Source organism: Corythoichthys intestinalis, chromosome 12 (genome assembly GCF_030265065.1).
Source record: "Corythoichthys intestinalis isolate RoL2023-P3 chromosome 12, ASM3026506v1, whole genome shotgun sequence".
Classification (NCBI taxonomy): Eukaryota; Metazoa; Chordata; class Actinopteri; order Syngnathiformes; family Syngnathidae; genus Corythoichthys; species Corythoichthys intestinalis.
This window is the reverse complement of record NC_080406.1, coordinates 11412872-11435366: the sequence shown is the minus strand read 5'-3', so window position 1 is coordinate 11435366 and position 22495 is coordinate 11412872. Positions and strand designations below refer to the sequence as shown.

The 22495-nt window shown below is 39.8% G+C and overlaps 2 protein-coding genes across 5 annotated transcripts in view; one reads left to right on the top strand and one right to left on the bottom strand.

Annotated features, from left to right (window-relative positions):
* The window catches only part of usp37 (ubiquitin specific peptidase 37), a 33375-nt gene extending 14214 nt beyond the window's left edge, over window positions 1-19161 (top strand). Inside the window, exons 11-24 of the mRNA XM_057852830.1 lie at window positions 878-1001; window positions 1084-1316; window positions 1387-1504; window positions 1583-1662; window positions 3690-3848; window positions 3919-3972; window positions 4047-4188; window positions 10148-10367; window positions 10454-10620; window positions 12328-12388; window positions 12490-12605; window positions 12687-12756; window positions 12830-12968; window positions 16063-19161. Coding sequence (XP_057708813.1) covers window positions 878-1001; window positions 1084-1316; window positions 1387-1504; window positions 1583-1662; window positions 3690-3848; window positions 3919-3972; window positions 4047-4188; window positions 10148-10367; window positions 10454-10620; window positions 12328-12388; window positions 12490-12605; window positions 12687-12756; window positions 12830-12968; window positions 16063-16150 — 1771 coding nt within the window. The 3' untranslated portion in view covers window positions 16151-19161. The remainder of the gene's footprint in view (window positions 1-877; window positions 1002-1083; window positions 1317-1386; window positions 1505-1582; window positions 1663-3689; window positions 3849-3918; window positions 3973-4046; window positions 4189-10147; window positions 10368-10453; window positions 10621-12327; window positions 12389-12489; window positions 12606-12686; window positions 12757-12829; window positions 12969-16062) is intronic.
* LOC130927192 (endoribonuclease YbeY-like) lies at window positions 18965-22365 on the bottom strand. 4 transcript variants are annotated; one of them, XM_057852833.1, is made up of 4 exons: window positions 21669-22365; window positions 21284-21415; window positions 20675-20743; window positions 18965-19100 (listed from the first exon to the last, which is right to left on the bottom strand). In XM_057852833.1, exons 1-4 carry the CDS (start codon window positions 21876-21878, stop codon window positions 19005-19007), a joined length of 507 nt encoding a protein of 168 aa, XP_057708816.1. In that variant the 5' UTR covers window positions 21879-22365; the 3' UTR covers window positions 18965-19004. The 4 variants fall into 4 exon arrangements, with proteins under 4 accessions (XP_057708816.1, XP_057708817.1, XP_057708815.1 ...); XM_057852834.1 differs by having other exon boundaries at window positions 20675-20739; XM_057852832.1 differs by lacking the exon at window positions 18965-19100 and adding an exon at window positions 19137-19810.
* Window positions 22366-22495: the final 130 nt, after the last annotated feature.

The window sequence follows — 22495 nt, the reverse complement described above, 5'->3', positions numbered from 1 at the left end:
TTTAGTGGCTGTTTTTTAAACTTTCACTGCCAATTGCAAGCACTTTACAGTTGAGGTGGCCAACTTGACAATCCCCTACCTACCACCTTGACTAGGTCCTCTTAAAAGGGAAACCTGTTATATTGCAAATGTAATTTCTGAAGTTGCTTTACAATAATAGTATAAAATCCATTTTATCCTGGGAAAAGAAATTCTGAAATACCTTATATTTAAATGTGTTTTAATTGTATCTTCAGTAAATGTGCATTCTTTCGTCAAACACACTTGGTAATTGAGGTTAAATTTGATGTTCAGTGCTTTATTTTTTTAATATAATTCAATATTATCTAAATAATGGGTGCGAGAAAAGTATTAATTTTCAGTTGAAATGGCATTAAAAAAGGTCTTAAGAGTCTTGAATTTAGATTTATCAATCCAGGGAGGACCCTGAAAAAAGAATTGATGTCGATATAATCCGTTATCATTTTAAAATGCTTTTATCAGTTTGGACGACTCTATAAAACAATAATTACATTGTTAAAAGACAAAAAAACAAATGCAGAACACTGAAGCAGAAATATGGTTCATATTTAGTTTCGGCTAATGTATCAAAATATACTCGTTCATTTATGGTGCCAGTCTAATCTGCTGTGTTATCATAGTCCCAAAAAATGCAGTAAAATACATACCGGTACACATTTAGTCATATTTTTCATCATTTCGTCATATGTAATGCATTTTTCTTTTCAGTTAATCAATGAAATTATTTGTACACTTGCAGTTTACAAGATCATTCATTCACCATTACATGTAATTGTGCACTTGAACCTGTAATGTGAATTTAGCATCCAGTGAGAATTTAAACTTCAAATATGTGATCTCGCAATGATATGTCCAGGCGTTTCGCTCATCTGCTCGCTAAGAAGGACGTGGGCTGCCCTGAAACGCAAAAGGACCTGTTGAGAAAAGTAAAAAGTGCCATCTCCTCCACCGCCGAGCGTTTCTCTGGAAATATGCAAAATGTAAGATATAGACCATGAGAAGGAATTATTTTTGCACATCAAATGCGTTTTAACTAAGTTGTGTCATGTCCGACTTTACAAGGATGCTCACGAGTTCCTCAGCCAGTGTCTGGATCAGCTGAAAGACGACGTGGAGAAAATAAATAAAAGCTGCTCAAGTGAAACCTCCGCATCGTCGTCTTCGTCGGCGACGTGCGAGAGCAGCCACGGGGCCAAGGCGGACCTCGGCGAAGAAGCAGACACCTCTCGCATCTACACTTGTCCCGTGGCTGTAAACATGGAGTTCGAGGTGCAGCACACCATCACCTGCAAATGGTTAGGCCCCGGCACTTAGCTTGATCATATGGATTTTGCAGAAAAAATTAAGATAACTCGAATTTTTTAGTTGTGGAGAAGTGGTGATGAAGCGTGAGCAGTTCAACGACCTGTCGATCGACCTTCCTCGCAGAAAGAACACCTTACCGCTGCGATCCATCCAGGATTCCCTCGATCTCTTTTTCAGGGTGAGTCAAGTTTGACTTATTTCTATCTTTAACGTTTATTAGTTTACTAAATAAGAGTATATTTTTTCCCTTCTACAGTTAGAAGAAATTGAATATTCGTGTGAAAAATGTAATGGGAAAGCAGCTACCGTAACGCACAAATTCAGCAAACTACCCAGGTAAATTACACGCTCACAGACTTGCAGTGTTTGATGTAATTATAATAATATATTGATTTTTAGATCTTTTCTGGAGTTTTGGTGTTGTAAATATTTCCAAAATAAAATTTTTGACTACCGTATTTTTCGGACTGACTATTAGTCAGAATTTTTTACATATTTGGGCCTAGGATGCGACTTATACTTTGGAGCGACTTATGTGTAAAATTAATAACACATTATTACTGTAATTTTCGCACTGTGAAGCGCACCTGACTATAAGCCGCCACCCACCAAATGTGACATGATAGCAGCATTTGTTCATAGATAAGCCACACTGGACTATAAGCTGCAGCTGTCCTCACTCTATTATGGGATATCAATCGGTAACGCGATATTTGACAGAGGCATCATACGACTGTCAAAAGACCAAATGAACCACCATGAAGCTTTGAACCAATTGTCTGCAAAGCTGCATTGCTTCTGGAAGCTTCATTTGACCATCACTGCTCCCTTGGGGACGACAGTCAACCTCAGCTGTCAACACTGTTGTTGTCCAACATGCCTCCTAGCATGCATTGTAGTGCTACAGATGTAAATAACAATCAAAATTCATGTTCTGTGCTAATTATATATTCAGTAACTGTACCAGTTGTTTCATTAATTGCTAGTTATGGTATTTGGTAATACTTTATTTGACAGTGGCGTCATTAGACAGTCATAACTATGACATGACACTGTCATGAGCATTAATGAATGCTTATGACAGATGTTATTTAGTGTTATCCGGCAAATTCTCTCACTTTTGAGTGGATGTAAAAGATCCAAACTGGACATAAATGGCGTTAGTAACATACTTTGCTGGATGATACTTAACGACATCTGTCATAAGCATTCAGTAATGCCCATGATAGTGTCATGTCATAATTATAATAGTCCTATGACAGTCTTATGAGGCCCCTGTCATATAAAGTGTAACTAAATACTATAACAAGCAATTAATGAAACAACTGGAACACTAACTGAAGAAATAATTAGCAAAGAACATTAATTTTGATTGTTATTTACAGCTGTAGCGCTGTAATGCATGCTAGGAGGCATGTATTACCTATAAACACAAATAAGCCGCATGATTCAAAATGAAGGATAAAAGGTTGCGGCTTATAGTCCAAAAATTACGGTATATCATTTCACATGTTTTTTCATACGAAACCGCAAGAGGACGCTGAATGCCAATGTTTCAACATTGGCGGTAACTTATACAAACAACTGAGAAGGGCTAAACAAAAATTTAGTAGCGTGACACTGATGGTTTGGTAAACTTGTGTATGTTATTCATGCTATAGTTATCTGAATAAGTCCATAGACTATGAATAAGTCTTAATAGCTATGTTACGTTAACATACCGGGCACGTTCTCAGTTCGTTGTTCATTCATGTAACGTTATCATAGCGTACACTTATTCAGCCTGTTCTCTATTCTATTTTTATTTTAAATTGCCTTTCAAGATGACATGTCTTTTCTTGGTGTTGGATTTGATCAAATTTTCACCCCAAAATGTGCTTTATAATCCGGTGCGACCTCTGTTTTTTTCCCATCTTTATTGCACATTTTTTGGCTGGTGTGACTTCTACTCAAGTGCGACTTAGTTAGAAAAATACGGTACTTGGCAGTGTTTATTTCATGATAATCAAACTTTGAATCGTTAAAATAGGTTTTATGGAACATTTAATAGGAAATGTCGCTTTGGAAAATGTTGTCTTTTATCTCCCAATCTCTGTGTGACTCGTTTTGCTATGTCAGATCGCAAATATAGTATCCCCCCTCTTCCAAAAGCACTTTCTTTGTCTGATCAGTGACAAGAGTGAGTTGTCGCGTTAGAGGATATCAAATTCATCACTATGGGTGAGATGGCAGTTCAATCCAGTTACTGCTGTCTCAATCAGTCATGAGACAAAAAAAACAAGAACTTTTAATAGTTTAACATGTTTAGATGCAGACCTTTTGTCATAAAAACAAACTGACTTTGCTTTATTTTTCCTCTGCAGAGTCCTCATCCTCCACCTAAAACGGTACAGTTTTAATGCCCACCTGTCTCTGAACAGCAAGCTGGGTCAACAAGTGGTGATACCCCGCTACCTGACCCTACTGTCACATTGCACCGACTCCACGCGGCCCCCCGTCACTCTCGGCTGGAGTTCCCAGGCGTAAGACCTTCAAATACATCCCCCCCCTCCTCCTATTTGACTCAAAAATAACTTTATTCTGTTTTTAAAGGTCCAGAGCACTCAAAACCTCACAGTCACTCAGCTCATCCACGGCACAACTCCGGTAAATTCTCGTCATATTCTATACATCAAGATCCTCTATAAATGTCATTTAAAGTGAATGTATTTACGTTCCAGGAGAGTTGGAGGGAAGTTTGTCAATTCTAACAACACATCTGTGCTAGTGGACTCGGATGGCGAGGAGGAGCTGATCAGAAAGGTCAACCACAAAAGACGAATCAGCACAAGCCTGCCAGAAGATGACAAACGGCCAGAAGAGGTGAATATCTCAAGCAAAAAAGAAATGTTTCGCTCAGTGTTGTTCTTGGCAGCCCTTTTGATTTTCATCTTAGTCTTTTAGACGGAAATACTTATTACACTTAGTTAGTGCTGCAACGATTAATCGAATAACTCGAGTATTCGATTAGAAAAAAAGATTCGAATTAGATTTTGCTGCTTCGAGTATTCGTTTAATTAAAGTGGCGTTGTAATGGTAAAAATTGAAAGTGTTTGTATTTAGTTTTATTGATTTGGGTGGATACACCGCCCTCTTGTCTGCCTCATTTCACATGGCTGAATCTAGCTGCTCCATGTTAAGACCAACATAAGCCTACTTTTTGTTTGAGCTGTTTTTTTAATGCATTCGTTATTTTGTTTCTAGGTATATTTAGCCGTTTTTTTTTGTAGGAATAGGTGTCTGAACCATTTGTTATGAACATTATAAATTTTTTTTTTTTTAAAGTTGGCATTTTATAGCATTTAAGCTAGCGGACTTTTGCAAGCAAGTTAGCCAATTGTTCTTTTCTTGTACATAGATCCTGATTTTTATTTTTTAATACCGTTTGAGGCTCAGCTCAGGTATTTCATGTTCCTTATCCGATTACTCGATTATTCGAACTAAGTAGTTCATTGATTAATCGACTACTTAAATAATCGATAGCTGCAGCCCTACACTTAGTCATATTTTAGTCATTTCGAAGTGTGCTCTTTTTCGTCTATTTTTCGCAGATTACAAATTTTGTCTAATTTTAGTCCACTATTCCTCAAAATGTTTTCGGATGTAAAATGCAAAAGTTTTAGTAAAATAAAATTTTCAACAATTTCGAAAGAACAAATACAAACGAGCACATAGTTTAGCGTCTAATAGCACATATTGTAGCGCAGGGGTGGGCAAACTAACCCACAAAGGGCCGCAGCGGGTGCGGGTTTTTGTTGCAACCCATTAAGAGGACACCTTTTCACCAATGTGCTGTTTTACAAGTGCAATCAGTCGATTGCAGTCAGGTGCTTCTCATTGCTGCTGAAACCTTATTGGTTAAACTATCTGAGTTGGCTCAGTTGGAACAAAGACCAGGACCCACTGCGGCCCTCGAGGACCGGTTTGCCCACCCCTGTTGTAGCGTCTACAAGAACAACGACAACTTGGTGATGATAATACACACTCAGGAATAATGATACCCACCTGGATGCCACGAACTGTGTGTGGGGGTCGGGGGTTGTCCGAGAGTTTGACTATGCTCGCCACACTAAATGCTAATGTTACGCTAACACTACGAGTTACATTTAGTGTGTGATGATCAGAGGGGTAGAGTAGCCAAAAATTATACTCAAGTAAGAGTAGCGTTACTTCAAAAATAATATTACTCAAGTAAAAGTAGTCTTCCAAAAAATGTACTCAGGTACAAGTGAAAAAGTATTTGGTGAAAAGAATATTGCCTGGCACGGCCAGACTGTTCTCCCTGTATTTTTCAAACACTTAGAGAAAAGTCTGGGAACCAGCCCATTAACGGCCTCTTGAGCAGATACAAAATCAATCGACAAATCAGATTCGTTTATTTGCGTGACGTGTTCTTAACGAGCAACGTCACTCTTGCGCGTCGGAAGTCGTCTCCACAACAACACAGATGGTGAACAGGAGAGCCAAGAATGTTCCAATCCACGGTAAAATCAGTTTTAAATGACCAAAAACACATCGACACGAGTCATTGACAACAGTCTGTCTCGCACTAACCATGTTGAATAAACTCCGCTCTCCTCGTATGTTTACTTCCGCGCGCAAGTCCCTCGTCCTGCCCTCGTCGTTTTACTAACGTCACGTCTGCCCGTCGTTGATTGGTCCACTCCGCTGTCTGTTTGCTGTGGCTTGCTCCGCCCTGGAAATTGTATCCGCTGAATGGTGGCCAGACTCAATAGCTGGAACAGCGGTGAGTCTGGTGTACCAGGCAAAAAAGAATACTCAAGTAATGAGTAACATTGTGAGTAACTGCTTACAATTTTTTTTTCTCAGTACAAAGTTATCTGTATGAACTGTTCTTACAATGATACTGTACATTAACCCATTACATAACATTAAGCCAAAGAAATACAAAAAAAAAACGTTGAATTCTGGCGAGAGAAGAAAATGACAGAAATGAAGCATTATTCATCCAAAGAGCAAGAGTGTCCTCTAGTGGAGAAAGTAATTTCCCGTTTTGAAGAGTGAATGGCTCCATCATAGTTACTTTTATGAAATTAAAAAAGATAATATCTCCGTTTTTCAGTGGTCAATTGGTGCCAAATAAAGACTGGGAGAGAGGTTAAACTCCGCACTTTCGGTTCATGTTGAGGACAGCGCTCCGTGTCAAATACTTCATTTTTTAATGTGCTTTAAAAATGCCACACGATTGAACAGGCTGGCGTGATCATAGAATGGCAAGCTTGCGTCTGATTGGTATAATGGAGTCATGCGATTATTGTTGCGACGTCTCATTGAAGAAATTGGTAGAGCTCCTCTTGGCATCGCTAGCAAAAAAATAATAATAAATCTAATATGAAGAACAGAGAGGGAAACTGTAACGACTGTTGTGTAGCCCAAAGAAGCTGAGTAAGAATAGCGTTTATGCCTTCACAAATCTAATTAAATAAAAGTAAAAAGTGTGGCTTAGTAAAACTACTTAGAAGTACATTTTTTCTCAAAAAGTTACTCAAATAAATGTAACGAAGTACATGTAACGCATTACTACTCACCTCAGGTGACGATCACTCAGCACAAATCTTTAACAGCTAAAGTAGCACTACGTATTCTCTTTTGCCAAGATAAGAAAACAAATGTGTGAAACCATGTGTTTCAAAACAAGCAAGTCTGGATCGGACACTGGTGAGTTGGGAGGGGGGTGCATCAGGTCACATGAGTGACACAACTAAACACTGTTACGATTACAGGTGTGTTAAATTTCTGATTCTTAGATTATTCGCAATTCGGCCGTGGAAGATTTGAGAATGATTCACAAACATCCAAATTCCAATTATTGAAATATGCCAAGTAAAGCGGAAATAAAACACACAGGGTACCCACGGGTTATTAAAAGTATTAAAAAGGCATTGAATTTAGTTTTCCATTATTAAAGGTATTTAAAGTATTAATTTAGCTGTCGTAAGTCTGGAATTTTTTCACCGTGGTTTTAATTTTCAAGAACATCTCAGTGCAACCTAAATTATATCCGTGACGTTTTTTTTTTTTTTTTTTTTTTTTTTAATCCATAACGAAGATGACGCGTAGAACTTTTACGATGCACTGCACCTCGTGAGTGCGCGCCGTTAGCATCAACATCATAACAGCAGGCAATCGCACAGTACCAGGCCCGGAGTGGCTAATCGGGAGAACCGGGACAGTTCCCGGTGGGCCGGCCTGACTTTAGGGCCGGTCGTAATACACATTTTTAACGAAGCTTTCAGTTAAACTATTTACTAACGGCATCACGCCGCGATAAATTCTGGCCCTTCTAGCATTCCCTAGTTTAAAATTCGATACCCCGCAACAAGCCCCCTCTTATTCTCCAATGCCGCCAGCTCTTCCTCTGGGAAAGAGTATCATAATATCATCCTGTTGACTTGATTCTGGAAAAACTTAATTTTGGGTTTTAATGGCCGAAATGGGGCACGTTGAGGCAGCATAACGAGCGTGAACCCGTCTGGCTGGTGGCGCGACCCATTATCGTTGTTTTTGAGCATGTTTGGATAAAAGTACAACGATAAACCGTAAATGAACATGCAGAATGAAATATTTTTCATGAGAGCACCACTAAAACGTCCACCATGGAGGCTCCAGGCACTATTTTTGGGCACAAAGACGGAGGATTGGGGTGGAATCCACGTTCTCAGGCAAAACATAAGTTGGGCATTTTAACCCAAAACATTACACTCTGAGGTGGACTGATGAGCGTGAACTACCCTGAAATACACAGGTGTCTGAACTGTATAAGTGCATTGGGAGACAGCCGTTTTGGTGAGTTCAATTATTCTTTCAATCAATCATTCAATATTTCACATTTAATTGCAGTAATTTTATGTCATGAATAATATGAAAACACTCTTAAGTAATGATATATTACATTTATTTATTTAAACTATATACAGTACGCCCCCAAAATTTTGAATATCAAGTAAAAGTTGTTTTATTTTAGTAGATTAAACCAACAAAATTGAGTATGTCAATATGCATGTACCACAAACCAAAAAAAAAATGAATATGATGAAAAGCTTCAGTTTTATACACACTTGCCACATGTGAAATTCAAAACACCTGCAAAAGGTTCCTCATTCTTTAAAAAGTCAGTCTAATATAAGATAAAATTATAGCTAGTACCCCAAAAATAAAATGGTAACTTCACACAGAACCTGCGTTTGAGCCCTTGATCTCAGAACTGTCAGTAGACATGCTCTTCCTCTGTGCCTCCCTTTTTACAAGTTATTTGGGGAAAATTCATATTTGATTAATCTTTACAAGTGTAAAGGAAAACTCTTTTCTTGTTTCTAATGAGGCTTAAATTTGATGAACTCCTGTGCTAATAGGTGTATTTAGAAATTGAAATATATAATTTATGCATTTTTAAAAAATCGCAAGTTTACTATTGACAGCATGCGATTAGTCGCGATTTTAAAAAATTAATCGCTTGACAGCACGATTATTATTACAATATTTTAATAAGTAAGGTAGGTCATGACATAAAGAGGTCCGGTTTGTGGCACAAAACTTTTTGTTTTAATTGTATCTTCAATAAATGTGCATTCTTTTGTCAAACACACTTAGTAATTGAGGTTAAATTTGATGTTCAGTGCTTTATTTTTTTAATATGATTAAATATTATCTAAATAATGGGTGCGAGAAAAGTATTAATTTTCAGTTGAAATGGCATTAAAAAAGGTCTTAAAAGTCTTGAATTTAGATTTATCAATCCTGGGGGGACCCTGAACACAGTTAGCACGGTCTTCTGGACGCAATGAGGAACGGACTGAGAGTAAACATCATCCTGTCATTACCCGTGTAATGACAATGCTCAACTCACGGCTCTGGCTCAACTCATGCCGCTAAATAAAAAAACAATAATAGCTGACTGTTGCCGACAGCTGCTACAAACTACGTCCACATAATGCTACGGTAGATATCACATGTATAAAGAACTAGATGCGAGATGACAGACTTGCCGGCGTTGGTAAACAGCCGCCATCTTAAAGCAATAGACTTCCCTGGAAGGCTGTTGTAGCGAACCTAACTTTTTATCTAAAATACTCCTAAATTGGCAAAATCTTGACTTGAATCTATCTTTAAATGATGAAACAGTTTTAAAACGTTCATATGTCGAAAGTAGACATAAAGGAAATTATGGAATAACTGAAGCTATTTGAACAACTTTAACGGTTGATTCAAAACATTAAATTAATTGAATGTAGTTCAAAGCTGCTGATACAGAATGGGGACTTGAGTATTTTATTTACTGTTTTGAACTAGTAACTTCATACTGAAATAGTTGTTTATTTTAGTCTGAGAGGATCTTTGTACATTTTGTAACAAATGTACGAAACATTAAAAGCAGATAATATCTGGGGGGGGGGGGGGCATCAATAATAGATTTATAATCGAATCGTTGGCTCTGAATCGTAATCGAATCGTTAGTTGCCCAAAGATTCCCACCTCTAGTTTGTTGCAGGCTAACTACTCGTACAATAAGAAAATGTCACACATTGTTGGAATATCAGGGAAACTATGGCACATTTTCGTCTCGTTCTAGTCTCATCAGACGAAAACTGACATTCGTCTCCTTAAGTTTTAGTCTCCCAAGACCTGTTTTTGGTTCGTTATCGTCTCATCATCATCGTGAAAAAAAAAAAATTCTCGTCGATGAAATATTTTCGCTATCGTTGACCAAAACAACATTGGGTTTTTCTTTTGTTTTCCTGAATGCTGTTATCATTTTTCTCAGCTGGGAGTGGCCGTGGATGCCGGAGATTTTAGCGGAATAAACGATGAGGAAATGTTGGAAGCCGTGCTGGAGATTAGTCGCCAAGAAGCCAGTCTCGCCACTCCCTCTCCCCTGGACGAAGAACCCACGAGCAGCCCGGACACGGGCTTCGGAGACATGGATTCTCACGAACTGGCCTATCACACAGATTTAATGGATGCGGACAGTAAACAGCCTGCCGGTATGCGAATTTGTTAAGTGTTTTACCAGTGTTAAAATACTGTTACATGGAGTGTTCATTTAGTTATATCGACTACACTCATTTAGACGTGTTGGATTCTTTGGACTTGACAATGGACGAGAACAAGGAGAACCAAACCCCGGAGAGCTCGCAGGTGCAACAGGAAATGGATTGGGTCCAGCAATACAACTTGGATCAGGAAAGGGAGGATCAAGAGTTGCAGCAAGCGCTGGCCCAGAGCCTCAAGGAACATGTAAGTCTTTTGGAAAATGGATTGGATGTCTGTCCCCGTCAATGGCAGTGATTTAAAGACCAAATGTGAAGTAATTTCATAAAATGCCCAATAGGGTCACAATTAAAGTAATTAAACATCGTCCAACAAATAAAGCATGAATAAATAATTTATATGTTGTATATTTGACAAAATAATTGCGTTTCCGAAGTTCGAGCCTGAAAGGGGACGAACCCGGAAGTGATATGTCACACCGAGAACAGCGATGGCAGCGCTCCATACAGCCGCCATACAAAGCCCTTCAAACAATGATTCAAACAGTGATATAAGCGATAGATCGAGCGCAAGTGAGGAGATCCAAGTTTTTGAAGAGTTGGAGGAAGAGGTTGGAATTTTATTTTGGACCGTACATGTATTAGCCAGACACTAATCAGGATGCAAACAATGTGCCTGGATTACCTGACATGGAATGGAGACAAGACCCATCGAGATTACAAGATTGGTAGGATACAGGCTGTTATTATTTTTATGATTTGAAGCATGCGGGAGATTGACACGCGGATCGGTGCAGCGTCTGCAGTGATGCGGACTCTGCACCGGGCCGTTGTGGTGAAGAAGGAGCTGAGCCAAAAGGCGAAGCTCTCGATTTACCGGTCGATCTACGTTCCTACCCTCACCTATGGTCACGAGCTGTGGGTCGTGACCGAAAGAACAAGATCCCGGATACAAGCGGCCGAAATGAGTTTCCTCCGCAGGGTGTCCGGGCTCTCCCTTAGAGATAGGGTGAGAAGCTCGGTCATCCGGGAGGGGCTTGGTGTCGAGCCGCTACTCCTCCGCGTTGAGAGGAGCCAGTTGAGGTGGCTCGGGCATCTGGTTCGAATGCCTCCTGGACGCCTCCCTGGAGAGGTGTTCCGGGCATGTCCCACCGGCGGGAGGCCCCGGGGTCGACCCAGGACACGCTGGAGAGACTATGTCGCTTGGCTGGTCTGGGAACGCCTTGGAATCCCGCCGGAGGAGCTGGCTGAAGTGGTTGGGGAGAGGGAAGTCTGGGCTTCCCTGCTAAAGCTGCTGCCCCCGCGACCCGACCCCGGACTAAGCGGAAGATAATGGATGGATGGATGGATTTGAAGCATGTCAGGTAAATAAACCACCGACTACTGCCTGGGATAAAAGAAAAGTTTTGACGAATCCCCGATCATGTTGTGGAATGAACAGTAGAAGCTAGCGACGTTAGCTTTTATTTACCTGATATGTTTCGGCGAACACTTCCACCTTCGGACCCTCTGACGAAGGCGGACGTATTCCCCAAAACATGTCAGGTAAATAACTACCTAATATTGCCTGGGATAAAAGAAAAGTTTTGAGGAACTTATAAGTGTAAGTTTTGCCTCGAGTTACCTTTCGGCTAACGTAGCTACCTTGTACTGTTCATTCCACAAAGCAATGCAACAATACTGTTGTATGGTGGACTTCCCTCGCAGTTCTCTGTGTGACGTAATTTCCGAAGATTGTCAAAGCAAAGCATTTTCGTTGTCAAGGGTGTTGCTATGGGTTAAACAAAGAATCTGGAAGCGTTGCGTAAAAAAAAACGAAAATATGCTTATAATTGTTTAGCCATTGATATTATTCAAAAACATGGTTGGCCAACCTTACTTCAAATTTGGTCTTTAAAAATATGCGTTCACGCAAGTATAATGCTAACTTGCTTCTTGTCACACTTGCACACAGGAAGCCCAAGAGATGAGAGAGGAGGATGATCTGAAGAGGGCCACAGAGCTCAGCTTGCAAGGTGGAAATAGTTCATTAATTTTATGCTTGAGCTGTGAAGTACTCTTTAAATTATATACCCACAACACAGATATTAGGGTAACAGTGTTGTCATTGTGACAGAGTTCAACAATTCTTTGCCTGAGCTCATGTGTTCGGATGACGATTCCGGCAACGAAGAGGTTCTGGACATGGAGTACACGGAAGCGGAGGTCGAGAGCCTAAAGAGGAACGCCGAGGTAGCACACACCATGCTAGAGCACAACATGAGCATTAGTAGGAGTGTCATTTCTAACGACCTGGTCACCTCTCATCCACAGTGTGGAGAATTAGCCAACTCATTTCGACTCATCAGTGTTGTCAGCCACATCGGGAGCAGCTCCTCCTCAGGTGAATTTCTCAGAGACGTTGTGAAAACATCAATGGCAGTCAAAGATTTACTGAGTGTATTTGGTATGGTCAGGACATTACATCAGCGACGTCTACGACATGAAGAAGCAATCGTGGCTGACGTACAACGACCTGGAAGTGTCGCGCACGCAGGAGGCAGCCGTTCAGCGAGAGCGTGACCGTAGCGGATACATCTTCTTCTACATGCACAAGTAAGCAAACCCAGAGTTTGCGTTCAGGAAATTTGGTACAAGAGAATCAACTTTGTGATTTGTGCTGTGGGTGACGGCAAACACAGAAGCAGACAAGTACTATTGTTTACGGGTGTATTTTTATTGTTATCGAGGTTAAAAGTATTACATCGTTTCGTCAATTAAATATTGAATAGTAAAAAGTAGATCTCCGCCACCCTCTTCCAAAAGCACTTGCTTTGTCTGATCAGTGACAAGAGTGAGTTGTCGCGTAAGAGGAGATCAACTTCATCACTGTGGGTGAGATGGCAGTTCAATCCAGTTTCTGCAGTCTCAATCAGTCATGAGACATTTTTTAATAGCCCTTGAATAAACTTATATGTGGGGGGGGGGGTGTTGTACTATAAATACAGTGGTAACATGTAGTTCAATCTTTTCCTTGACAGCTCAAATTTCAAATCAAAGTACTGTACATTTAATCTTGCAGCACCATCCACAAAATAAGCCCAATTTGTTTTTAAAAAATACTTAATTGTGTAGTTTTAAATTTGAATTTTTAAAAAATTTGTTTCCTATAAAAATAAACAACTACAGGGTTTCCCTTAGGATATTTTGAAGCTGTGGTGGTGGTGGGCTACATCGGAGTTGGACAGTCCCAACATGTTTTGCCGCGGAGAAATTGCTTCATATCATGACAAATGATATATATATATATATATATATATATATATATTTTTAACATTTATTTTTTTTCCAAGAAGAACCATAACAAATATCTATTTGAAATATTTTACTGGCCAGACTAAGGTCATAGCTCTCAGCTACGGTACATGTACGTAAAAGGCATCGTTGATTACAGCTTCTTACATCTCACTCCTTCTTTTCTATTTTTTGGCTCTAATACGTACTACATTACCACAAATATAATAGTCCGTCTGTTAACGGGCTCTCGTCCGTTGACAACTTAAATCCTTTCATAATACTTCAAAATACTCATCTGAAATTACAACCAGTTATATCGGCAACGAACAAATGCTATGCTAGTACGCGAAGATTTGGGTCAAACACATATCATAAAGAACTTAAACGTCATGTGAGTGTCAATATTAAGGTCGTTTTCACAGGCTTTAACCAGAATTACATTCTTTAACGTGATATACCTTTCTGTGGATTTTACTCCCAATTTCCAACTCCACACCAAGTAGTCTGGCACAAGCTTTCAACAGGAGAGCCGATGTGATTTTCAAAATAAAGCGTGTAAAGGATTATTTGACGTGCTATTTCGGACAATTTTTGCCAAATAGTGCGTAAATAATGAGCTTTATATATTCATTTGGATGTAGTACTGCCCAAAACAGTGCGTTTCCTTGTGCACTGCCCTACAGCCAACTAACACTGAATGTACTTCACATAAAGGCAAGAAAAGACCAAGCCTCGTGGTTTATTGAAGTCATTTGTTTTTATATTATGAAACTATAACACAGAAACCTACACATATTCAATACTCAATACATTACAAACTGTACAACACATTTACATACACAAATATTATATAGATATCACTACTTGCCTTAAGCATAGGCTTGCTTCTATCATACAACAACAAGCCTTAAGAAGTTTTGTATATATGCCTTTTCTCCACAGAGGTACAGTGGTGCAAATAAGTATTTAGTCAACTACTAATTGTGCAAGTTCTCCCACTTGAAAATATTAGAGAGGCCTGTAATTGTCAACATGGTTAAACCTCAACCATGAGAGAATGTGGGAAAAAAAACAGAAAATTGCATTGTTTGATTTTTAAATAATTTATTATTTGCAAATCATGGTGGAAAATAAGTATTTGGTCAATACCAAAAGTTCATCTCAATACTTTATGTACTCTTTGTTGGCAATAACGGAGGCCAAACGTTTTCTGTAACTCTTCACAAGCTTTTCACACACTGATGCTGGTATTTTGGCCCATTCCTCCATGTAGATCTCCTCTAGAGCAGTGATGTTTTGGGGCTGTCGTTGGGCAACACGGACTTTCAAGTCCCTCCACAGATTTTCTATGGGGTTGAGACCTGGAGACTGGCTAGGCCACTCCAGGACCTTGAAATGCTTCTTACCAAGCCACTCCTATGTTGCCCTGGCTGTGTGTTTGGGATCATTGTCATGCTGAAAGACCCAGCCACGTCTCATCTTCAATGCCTTCGATGATGTAAGGAGATTTTCACTCAAAATCTCTCGATACATGGCCCCATTCATTCTTTCCTATACACAGATCAGTCGTCCTGGTCCCTTTACAGAAAAACAGCCCCAAAGCATTGTTTCCACCCCCATGCTTCGCAGTGGGTATGGTGCAATTCAGTATTCTTTTTCCTCCAAACACGAGAACCTGTGTTTCTACCAAAAAGTTCTATTTTGGTTTCATCTGACCATAACACATTCTCCCAGTCCTCTTCTGGATCATCCAAATGCTCTCTCGCAAACCGCAGACGGGCCTGGACGTGTACTGGCTTCAGCAGGGGGACACGTCTGGCAGTGCAGGATTTGAGTCCCTGGCGGCGCATTGTGTTACTGATAGTAGCCTTTGTTCCTGTGGTCCCAGCTCTCTGTAGGTCATTCACTAGGTCCCCCCGTATGGTTCTGGGTTTTTTGCTTCCCATTCTTATCATTTTGATGCCACGGGGTGAGGAGGTAAATGACTTGTGAGCCAAGCTGTCACAAAATAGATGCAGTGAACTATTCTGACCGACATGTGGCAGAAACGCAATGCAAAAGGTCAACTGGCACGGACGTATTGTTAAATTATACACATTTTAATGTATCTTTAAATTTAAAAAAATCAAATTTGCAAGGCGTGGTGGCTTGTATTTGGGTTTGGCGGTGCGCCACAATCTTTGATGTATAGGGGAAACCCTGAATTAACAATAAGCAATGTTGTCCCTCAACAACAAAGCAAGAAATAAACAGAGCAGCAACTTCCAACACAAAAAAAAAATCAAGTTGGGGAACTTGGCTGACTCCTAAATCCAATAGAGCATGAATTAATGTCTTTGAGTCATTAAACACAGGTGGTCAGGAATCATTGGATTTTGTTGTGACTGATTGTTGCACTCCTGTGTATCCTCAGGGACGTATTTGAGCAGCTGTCTGAAATGGAGAAGGCCCCCAGCAACAGCGTGTCAGATCTGGCAAGAAACGTCCTGCAGCCCCTATGAGCTTTGGCGCATCTCCGGACACAGAACAGCCTGAACGTAACTAGACTGGTGTCTTAAGTACTACTGATTGCGCTTTTTTTCCCTCCTCCATTTCATTATTTTTATTTTTTTTTTGCACTTGTTGTCCCTCACCACGTAACAGAAACACAACTATGTTACAGACCCAGTTAAAATGTTCGAGGAGCGTATTTGCCTGTTTTGTTTTTGGGTCTACATTTGTTCTCGGCTATGGTTACATTAAGTAAATGTAAAGTTTGTGAATTCAGCAACGGGAGCGTCATAATTTCACAAATGTTCTTCTCTCAAAACCCTCTATTTGCTTTATAAAGTTAAAAGTGATCTATATTGAAAGATAAGCTATTATTTAGAGGTTAGAGGGTTGCTGTAGTGAGCAGATACAGTCGGTGCAATATCCTTTTTGGCACAATTCAAGCTTTGTGTGGCATTTTTTTGTGCTTTAACCGTGTTCAGTTCCAGCAAAAAAAAAAGTCCTGTCTTGAGTTTTGATCGTGTGCCTCCTGAGAAATCTTTTATAAAAGTATGTATAAGCTCTACCCTTGCGCCCCTTCAATATTTTTGTCAAACGTTTAATAATTTTTTTATAGTTGGAGTTTTTCTATTTATTGAGACTTGGGGTTTATTGACAAGTAAAAGCGCAGAACATCAGCGAAGTGATATCTGTTGTCATACCCAATTAAAGTCAAACCTTTACATCCATCTCATTTATTCTGTTTGGCACCCTCCTGGAATTGGCAGCATTGTTTTCCCATTAGGGGTGGGAACGTCTGGGCACCTTACGATTTGATTTGTGGTACCGATTATCGGTACATGTTTCAGGAAATAATTTTTACTATATTCTACAATACAACTAATAAACAGAAAAAGAAGTTATTTTCATCCTTTTGCTGTGAATTGGAATGAGTTTATCACGAGTAGACGTCCGATCCGTTTGAAGTGGAATAGTGGCAGTGAATGAACATTGTTCATTCGCTGCCAACTTTCCACTTCAAACGGATAGGACGTCTATTGCTGTCAGTGGTATCCAATGAGTTAATTTTGAGGCAGTTAATTTTCTGTCACTTCCAGTTGATTTGGAGGCATTTATGGGTCACTTACTGTGATTTGGTGGCATTTATGGGTTACTTCCTGCTAATTTTTAGTTTCTGAACCGGAAGTGATCCTGGTATGTCCCCAAATGAATAGGCAGTGACGCAAAATTAACTGGAAGTGACCTGTAAATGCCCTCAAAAGAACAGTAAGTGACCTGTAAATGCCCCTAAAACTGGGAAGACTAGATGTGAATGCTCGTTTCTGTCCCATTGATGGCACTAGATGTCCTAATCATTTTGACTGTCCAACGTCTACAGCCGTCAGTGGCAGACAAGGAAGTGACCCAAAAATACCCCAAAACCAATATGAAGTGAGACCAAATCAACAGGAATTAACAGGAAGCAGCCCGGAATGGCATACGGCAAGCAACACGTTACTTTTGCTCATTAATATTCATGACGTTAGTGATTGTGGCTAGGCGGGTCAACCTGCCGTTTGCCCCCAATAGTAAATAAATGGAAATGGTGTACGAACAAAATGTTCACTGAGGTAAACCTACCAATTCTGTCCGAAAATGATGTCCCTGGTGCCAAATTCACTGGTAAAGATGTGGAAGAACTTACAAATGTTAGTTAAAGAGATGGCTTGAGTGTCGAGGGCTGAAAAAGAGCAGAGCCGACCTCCTCCACCCTCTTGTATGCATTGCCTTACGCTACTGACAATGACATTCTCCTGTTACAAAAATCTATCCTTTCCCACCATATGCCCTGTCTTTCTTATATATTATATCCTCTGGTTGTCTTACGTCTGACCGTTCATTGCTATTTTTGTGTAGCGATCGCAAATGGTAGTCAGTGACAGCCAATGAACACTTATAATTATTTCATTAGTAACAAATCTTAATTCTATATTTACACTTTCCCCTTACTAAAGTTTTTACAACAAAAAAGGTAACAACAGTGGCAGTCGGATACCATTTAAATTTTTTTCAGGTCATTCATTGTCAGACAGAAGCAGCACGGCCAAACCTCACGCTATGAAATAAGTAAAAATATCAAAATGTCTTACCTCTTTGTCCTTTGTAGGACAATGGCCCCCAACTAAATGTTTACTGCATATAAGGCTGAATGGCTTCACCTTGTTGGTGTTAAACTTGTCTTTTGGACGTCCGCACAAGTCGATCCATTGTTCACATTTTTGCCTCTTAGGTTTTGGCTTCAGGAAACATATGATGAAAACATCCTTCATATGTCGTAATGTCTAGAGTCTTTTCAACATGTTCCATAGCAGCAGTGTTTACTCGGCATGTTCTTTTTTGAAAGATTACAAGCAGTAATAACATGGGTTGTATGCCAGGGCGCTTCTATGTTGACCCCTTTTCCGGTTTCGATGGTGACGTCATTCAGCCTTGCGGTCTAAAAATAGCATTCGTGTGGTACGCTATTGGAGATATAGCACAGTCAATGGCTGCCAGTAAGCTAACATCGACACTATTGTCCCGGAAGATTTTGGGAGCAACCTGTTGGTTCCTCCCCTTTTTTAAATATATTTATTTGGTTTTAAAGTGCCACTTTTTAAAAACAATACACCGATTCTTGGCAGGAGCATATTGATAACCTTTCAGGATACAAATTACAAAGTAACGCAACATATCACTTTTTCAATAAATTGTCACACCCCTCTTTTCCATTCTTGCTTACATGCTCATCCCGATCGAAATTCTTACAGCAGACTTTAGGAATAAAACATGACAATGTATACGGGTTTGTTTTTTTTTAAGTGTTTAATTGGTCATAAGTTGGTGTCACGTGTCCTGATGGCATGGCTTCATCATTGGAAGCAAATGTTGGCCTGTCAGTCTGGTGTACTCCCTTAGAATGTAGCTTTCTTTCTGCAGCATCTAGAGGCACAACAACTCAAAATGACAATAGCAGACAACATGGTGGAAAGTTTAGGAAGTATTCTTTGTGTTCCATTAAGCAACGCTAGATAACCTTTATAAAATATTTTCATAACATTTGTGATATGTTGACTGACTAGTTGAATGGCACCTCTTTTATATCTTGAGGGGGTCTGTATCGCCAGCACTAATTAACTTTAAAGAGGGTGGCAGGAACCCTGCCACACAAAAAACTACAAATGTGCTAACTGCTTTACGGCACAGAAATCACTTCTCCTCTTTCCCCGTTCATTATGAAGACTGAAGTCGATGCGAACGCTTTTGCGAGAATTCTGCAAAGATGGCAGAGAAACAAGGGACAAAAAGTTTTGTCTTAAGAGGGGAAAAAAGGGAGGCTACCAGGATACTCAAGAATAAACCTCTGCCCGGCTTTCACTCGCCTCCTGGATGTCAACACTGATGAGTTTTTGCCACACTAAGTCACACTGTTGCTAACTGTCACATGCTATTGTTTAGCCACAACTGGATTCATTACCATATTACTATTTATTCTTCACACAGCTGCTCGAAACAGAAATGGCTTTTAATTCATCTGCTGCAGCCGACTGTGAGATCATGATTTTACGACACTGTGCGGGTGTGTGCTGGTCCTCATGGGAAATGCAGTCTTTCTTGAGGCAAAACACTACTACTTTTGTCCTCCGGAGTTGCTGAAATCGACCAAAATTGAAAAGTTACCTTGTGTTGCTTTAATGCAATATTAACCTGAACATTGTATGTGCCACCACTAATCAAAGCGATGTAGAATATACATACAAAACTGCAATCTCAATACAAACTTAACACTCCTGATAGGTAGTAGTCTCAGTAATTACAAACCTGTATGAGTTTATTTGACCTGTTATTTTAGATATTTTAAAGAAAATAAATTTTAAAAAAATACACTGATACCTACTTACCTACCTCTACTTACGAACGTCTTTAGAAACTGAATTTTCAGGTTACGACAAGCCTCAACGGGATAATATTGCCACTTGTTATGGAAGAAAATCCAGGATATAAAATAAATATAGTATGGGCCGCTACAGAGTTGAATACCACTGAATATAAACATACCTTTAGGTGCTCTGCCATTGGCTAGTGCCTAGTATCTTTCTGGCATATATGTGTATCCCAGCATCCTCTTCATTCGCCCATCCGGCCATGAGGTGTTTCGACAGCTTTGCATGAGTGTAATAACTTTTATTCTTTATTCAATTCTTTTTTAAATTATGCACAACTCTTGATTTTATGTTTGTTGTGTAATAATCTAATTGTAGCATGTATTTGTTACATGTTTTGATGCATTTTTATGCTTTATAAAAGATTTATGTCTGAATTTTGGGGGACTTGGAGCAGAATAGGGCATTTACATGGAAAACACGTCTACTTACAGAATTTTCAGTTCACGAAACTACTTCAGTAAACAATTTCGTAAGTAGAGGTACGACTGTAGCGCTTTTTGTAACATGACTTTAAAAACAAAGAAAATATGGGTGAATTTGACCCGCAACCACAACATAAAAATAATTTACCTCGCTCCATTCTTCCTCTGTTTCATGTCTGTAGCCGAGCAGGTGGCAGATACCGTGGGCCGCCACTACCTTAAAACACAAATAATTGCAGTCACAATTCATAAGGTATACCGTGGTATGAAAACGTCACGGTTACAAAACCACTAAAATTTTCCGTCATGCCGTAGTATGTAGTATAAACCCCCGCAAAAATAGACAAAAGTTGCTAGTATGGGAGTACTTCGGCTCCCGAAAAGAAAAAGACAGCCGCGGCTTGGAGGAGGAAAGTCAGACGATGTGCAGGCAACACCTCCAACATGATTTCACATTTACGTGATCATCAGCTGTCACTTTACACAAAATTTAAGGTAAGTAAACCCTGTCATGAATGTTTCCCACCAGCTAGGAGAGTTCACTCAAGCTGGTTTAGTGTGTCTCGCGATGGTAAAACAAATACTATACGAGACAGACAACAGGGCTAGTTATCATGCCAAGACGGCTTACTAGTTTCCTTTCTACCATTAGCCTACTTTTGTAAAGTCTTTCGCCATTGCAAACATCTGTCAATTTGCAAATACGTTGTGAAAAAAAATTCTGTTCTATGGGAGAATTATTTTTGGGACCACTTACAGTGAGGGCAGCGTGCAGATCGATGGACTCTTCCTGACACTGTTTCATCACATACTCCACGCCAAGGAAGATGTCCCCGAGGTTCAGTTCGTCTCTATGGAGGGGACACGGCATCTTACCGGGTCGTAGGCCCTGAAAAGCAAAACCAATAGATTCAATTGTCATTTTTATAGCACATTTTAACTAAAAAAATATTCATTCATTCTTTGATTTATTAAGTCAAGTTACAAATTGGGTCAAATTTGCTTGTTTTCAAAACCTTTGAAATTTTATTGATTTTAAGGGCAAGTCACCAGTTCAGAACATACAATCAGGAAGGACAGTATCGGGTCAAATTGACCCAGAATTAACAGCAGTGCAAGGTTTACTACATGAATCTATTTACCTCATGGAATAGAAACGACAGGACATCAGTGGGCTCGTCTTTCTTCCTGTAAATATTATTAATGTGCTGCATTCTGCGGTTATCCACACAAATGACGCCCAAATCGAACTTCTGGATGCCCAAAATGTGCCTGAGCGTGTTTACATCCTTGCGGAGCCGAGCGCGGCGAAGAGGCACCACCTTTTGGAGATTCCGTACCACTACCCCCATTATAAAATAAATACTCGTGTGTTTGTACTATTGCTTTCTGGGACATGAGGGTGATTTTTGCTATTATAACGCGACAGCGGCCATGTCTGAAATCAAGGTGACGCACGTTGGTGGTTCAAAGTACAAACTAGCGAGACCGGCTGACTCCTGTAGCGCATTTCTGAATCAATGAGAATGTACTCCCGACAGAAATCCCGTTCAAATTATCTTAAATTGCCGTGTTGTCACTTGTTACAGTTTCAGTCAATGAAACGCCCTACGATGGCGGATTACACACTGGTGCGTTCAAAGAAACAAAAATGGGTGAACCGCGTTTTTCTAAACGAGGCGGGCTATAAAAAATTGTCAATCAGTTTTCTCAACGTGAATTTCCTTTATTGAGAGCGTCGGCAACGTTTGCTAGAAAGGTTTTATATCCGATGGCATCATATTCAAGTGTCATTTTTACGATTTACTAGGACCGACGAACGCAACGCCAGTAGCTTGTCACACCGGAAACCGGAAGTACAGCCGTAATTATTTGAAACTGTCGAACGTGTGGTTTTATCACACGTAAGTTTGTTTGAATAACGTCTTATTTTATTGTCTTCCTTTTTTTTTTTTTTTTTTTGTGTTCT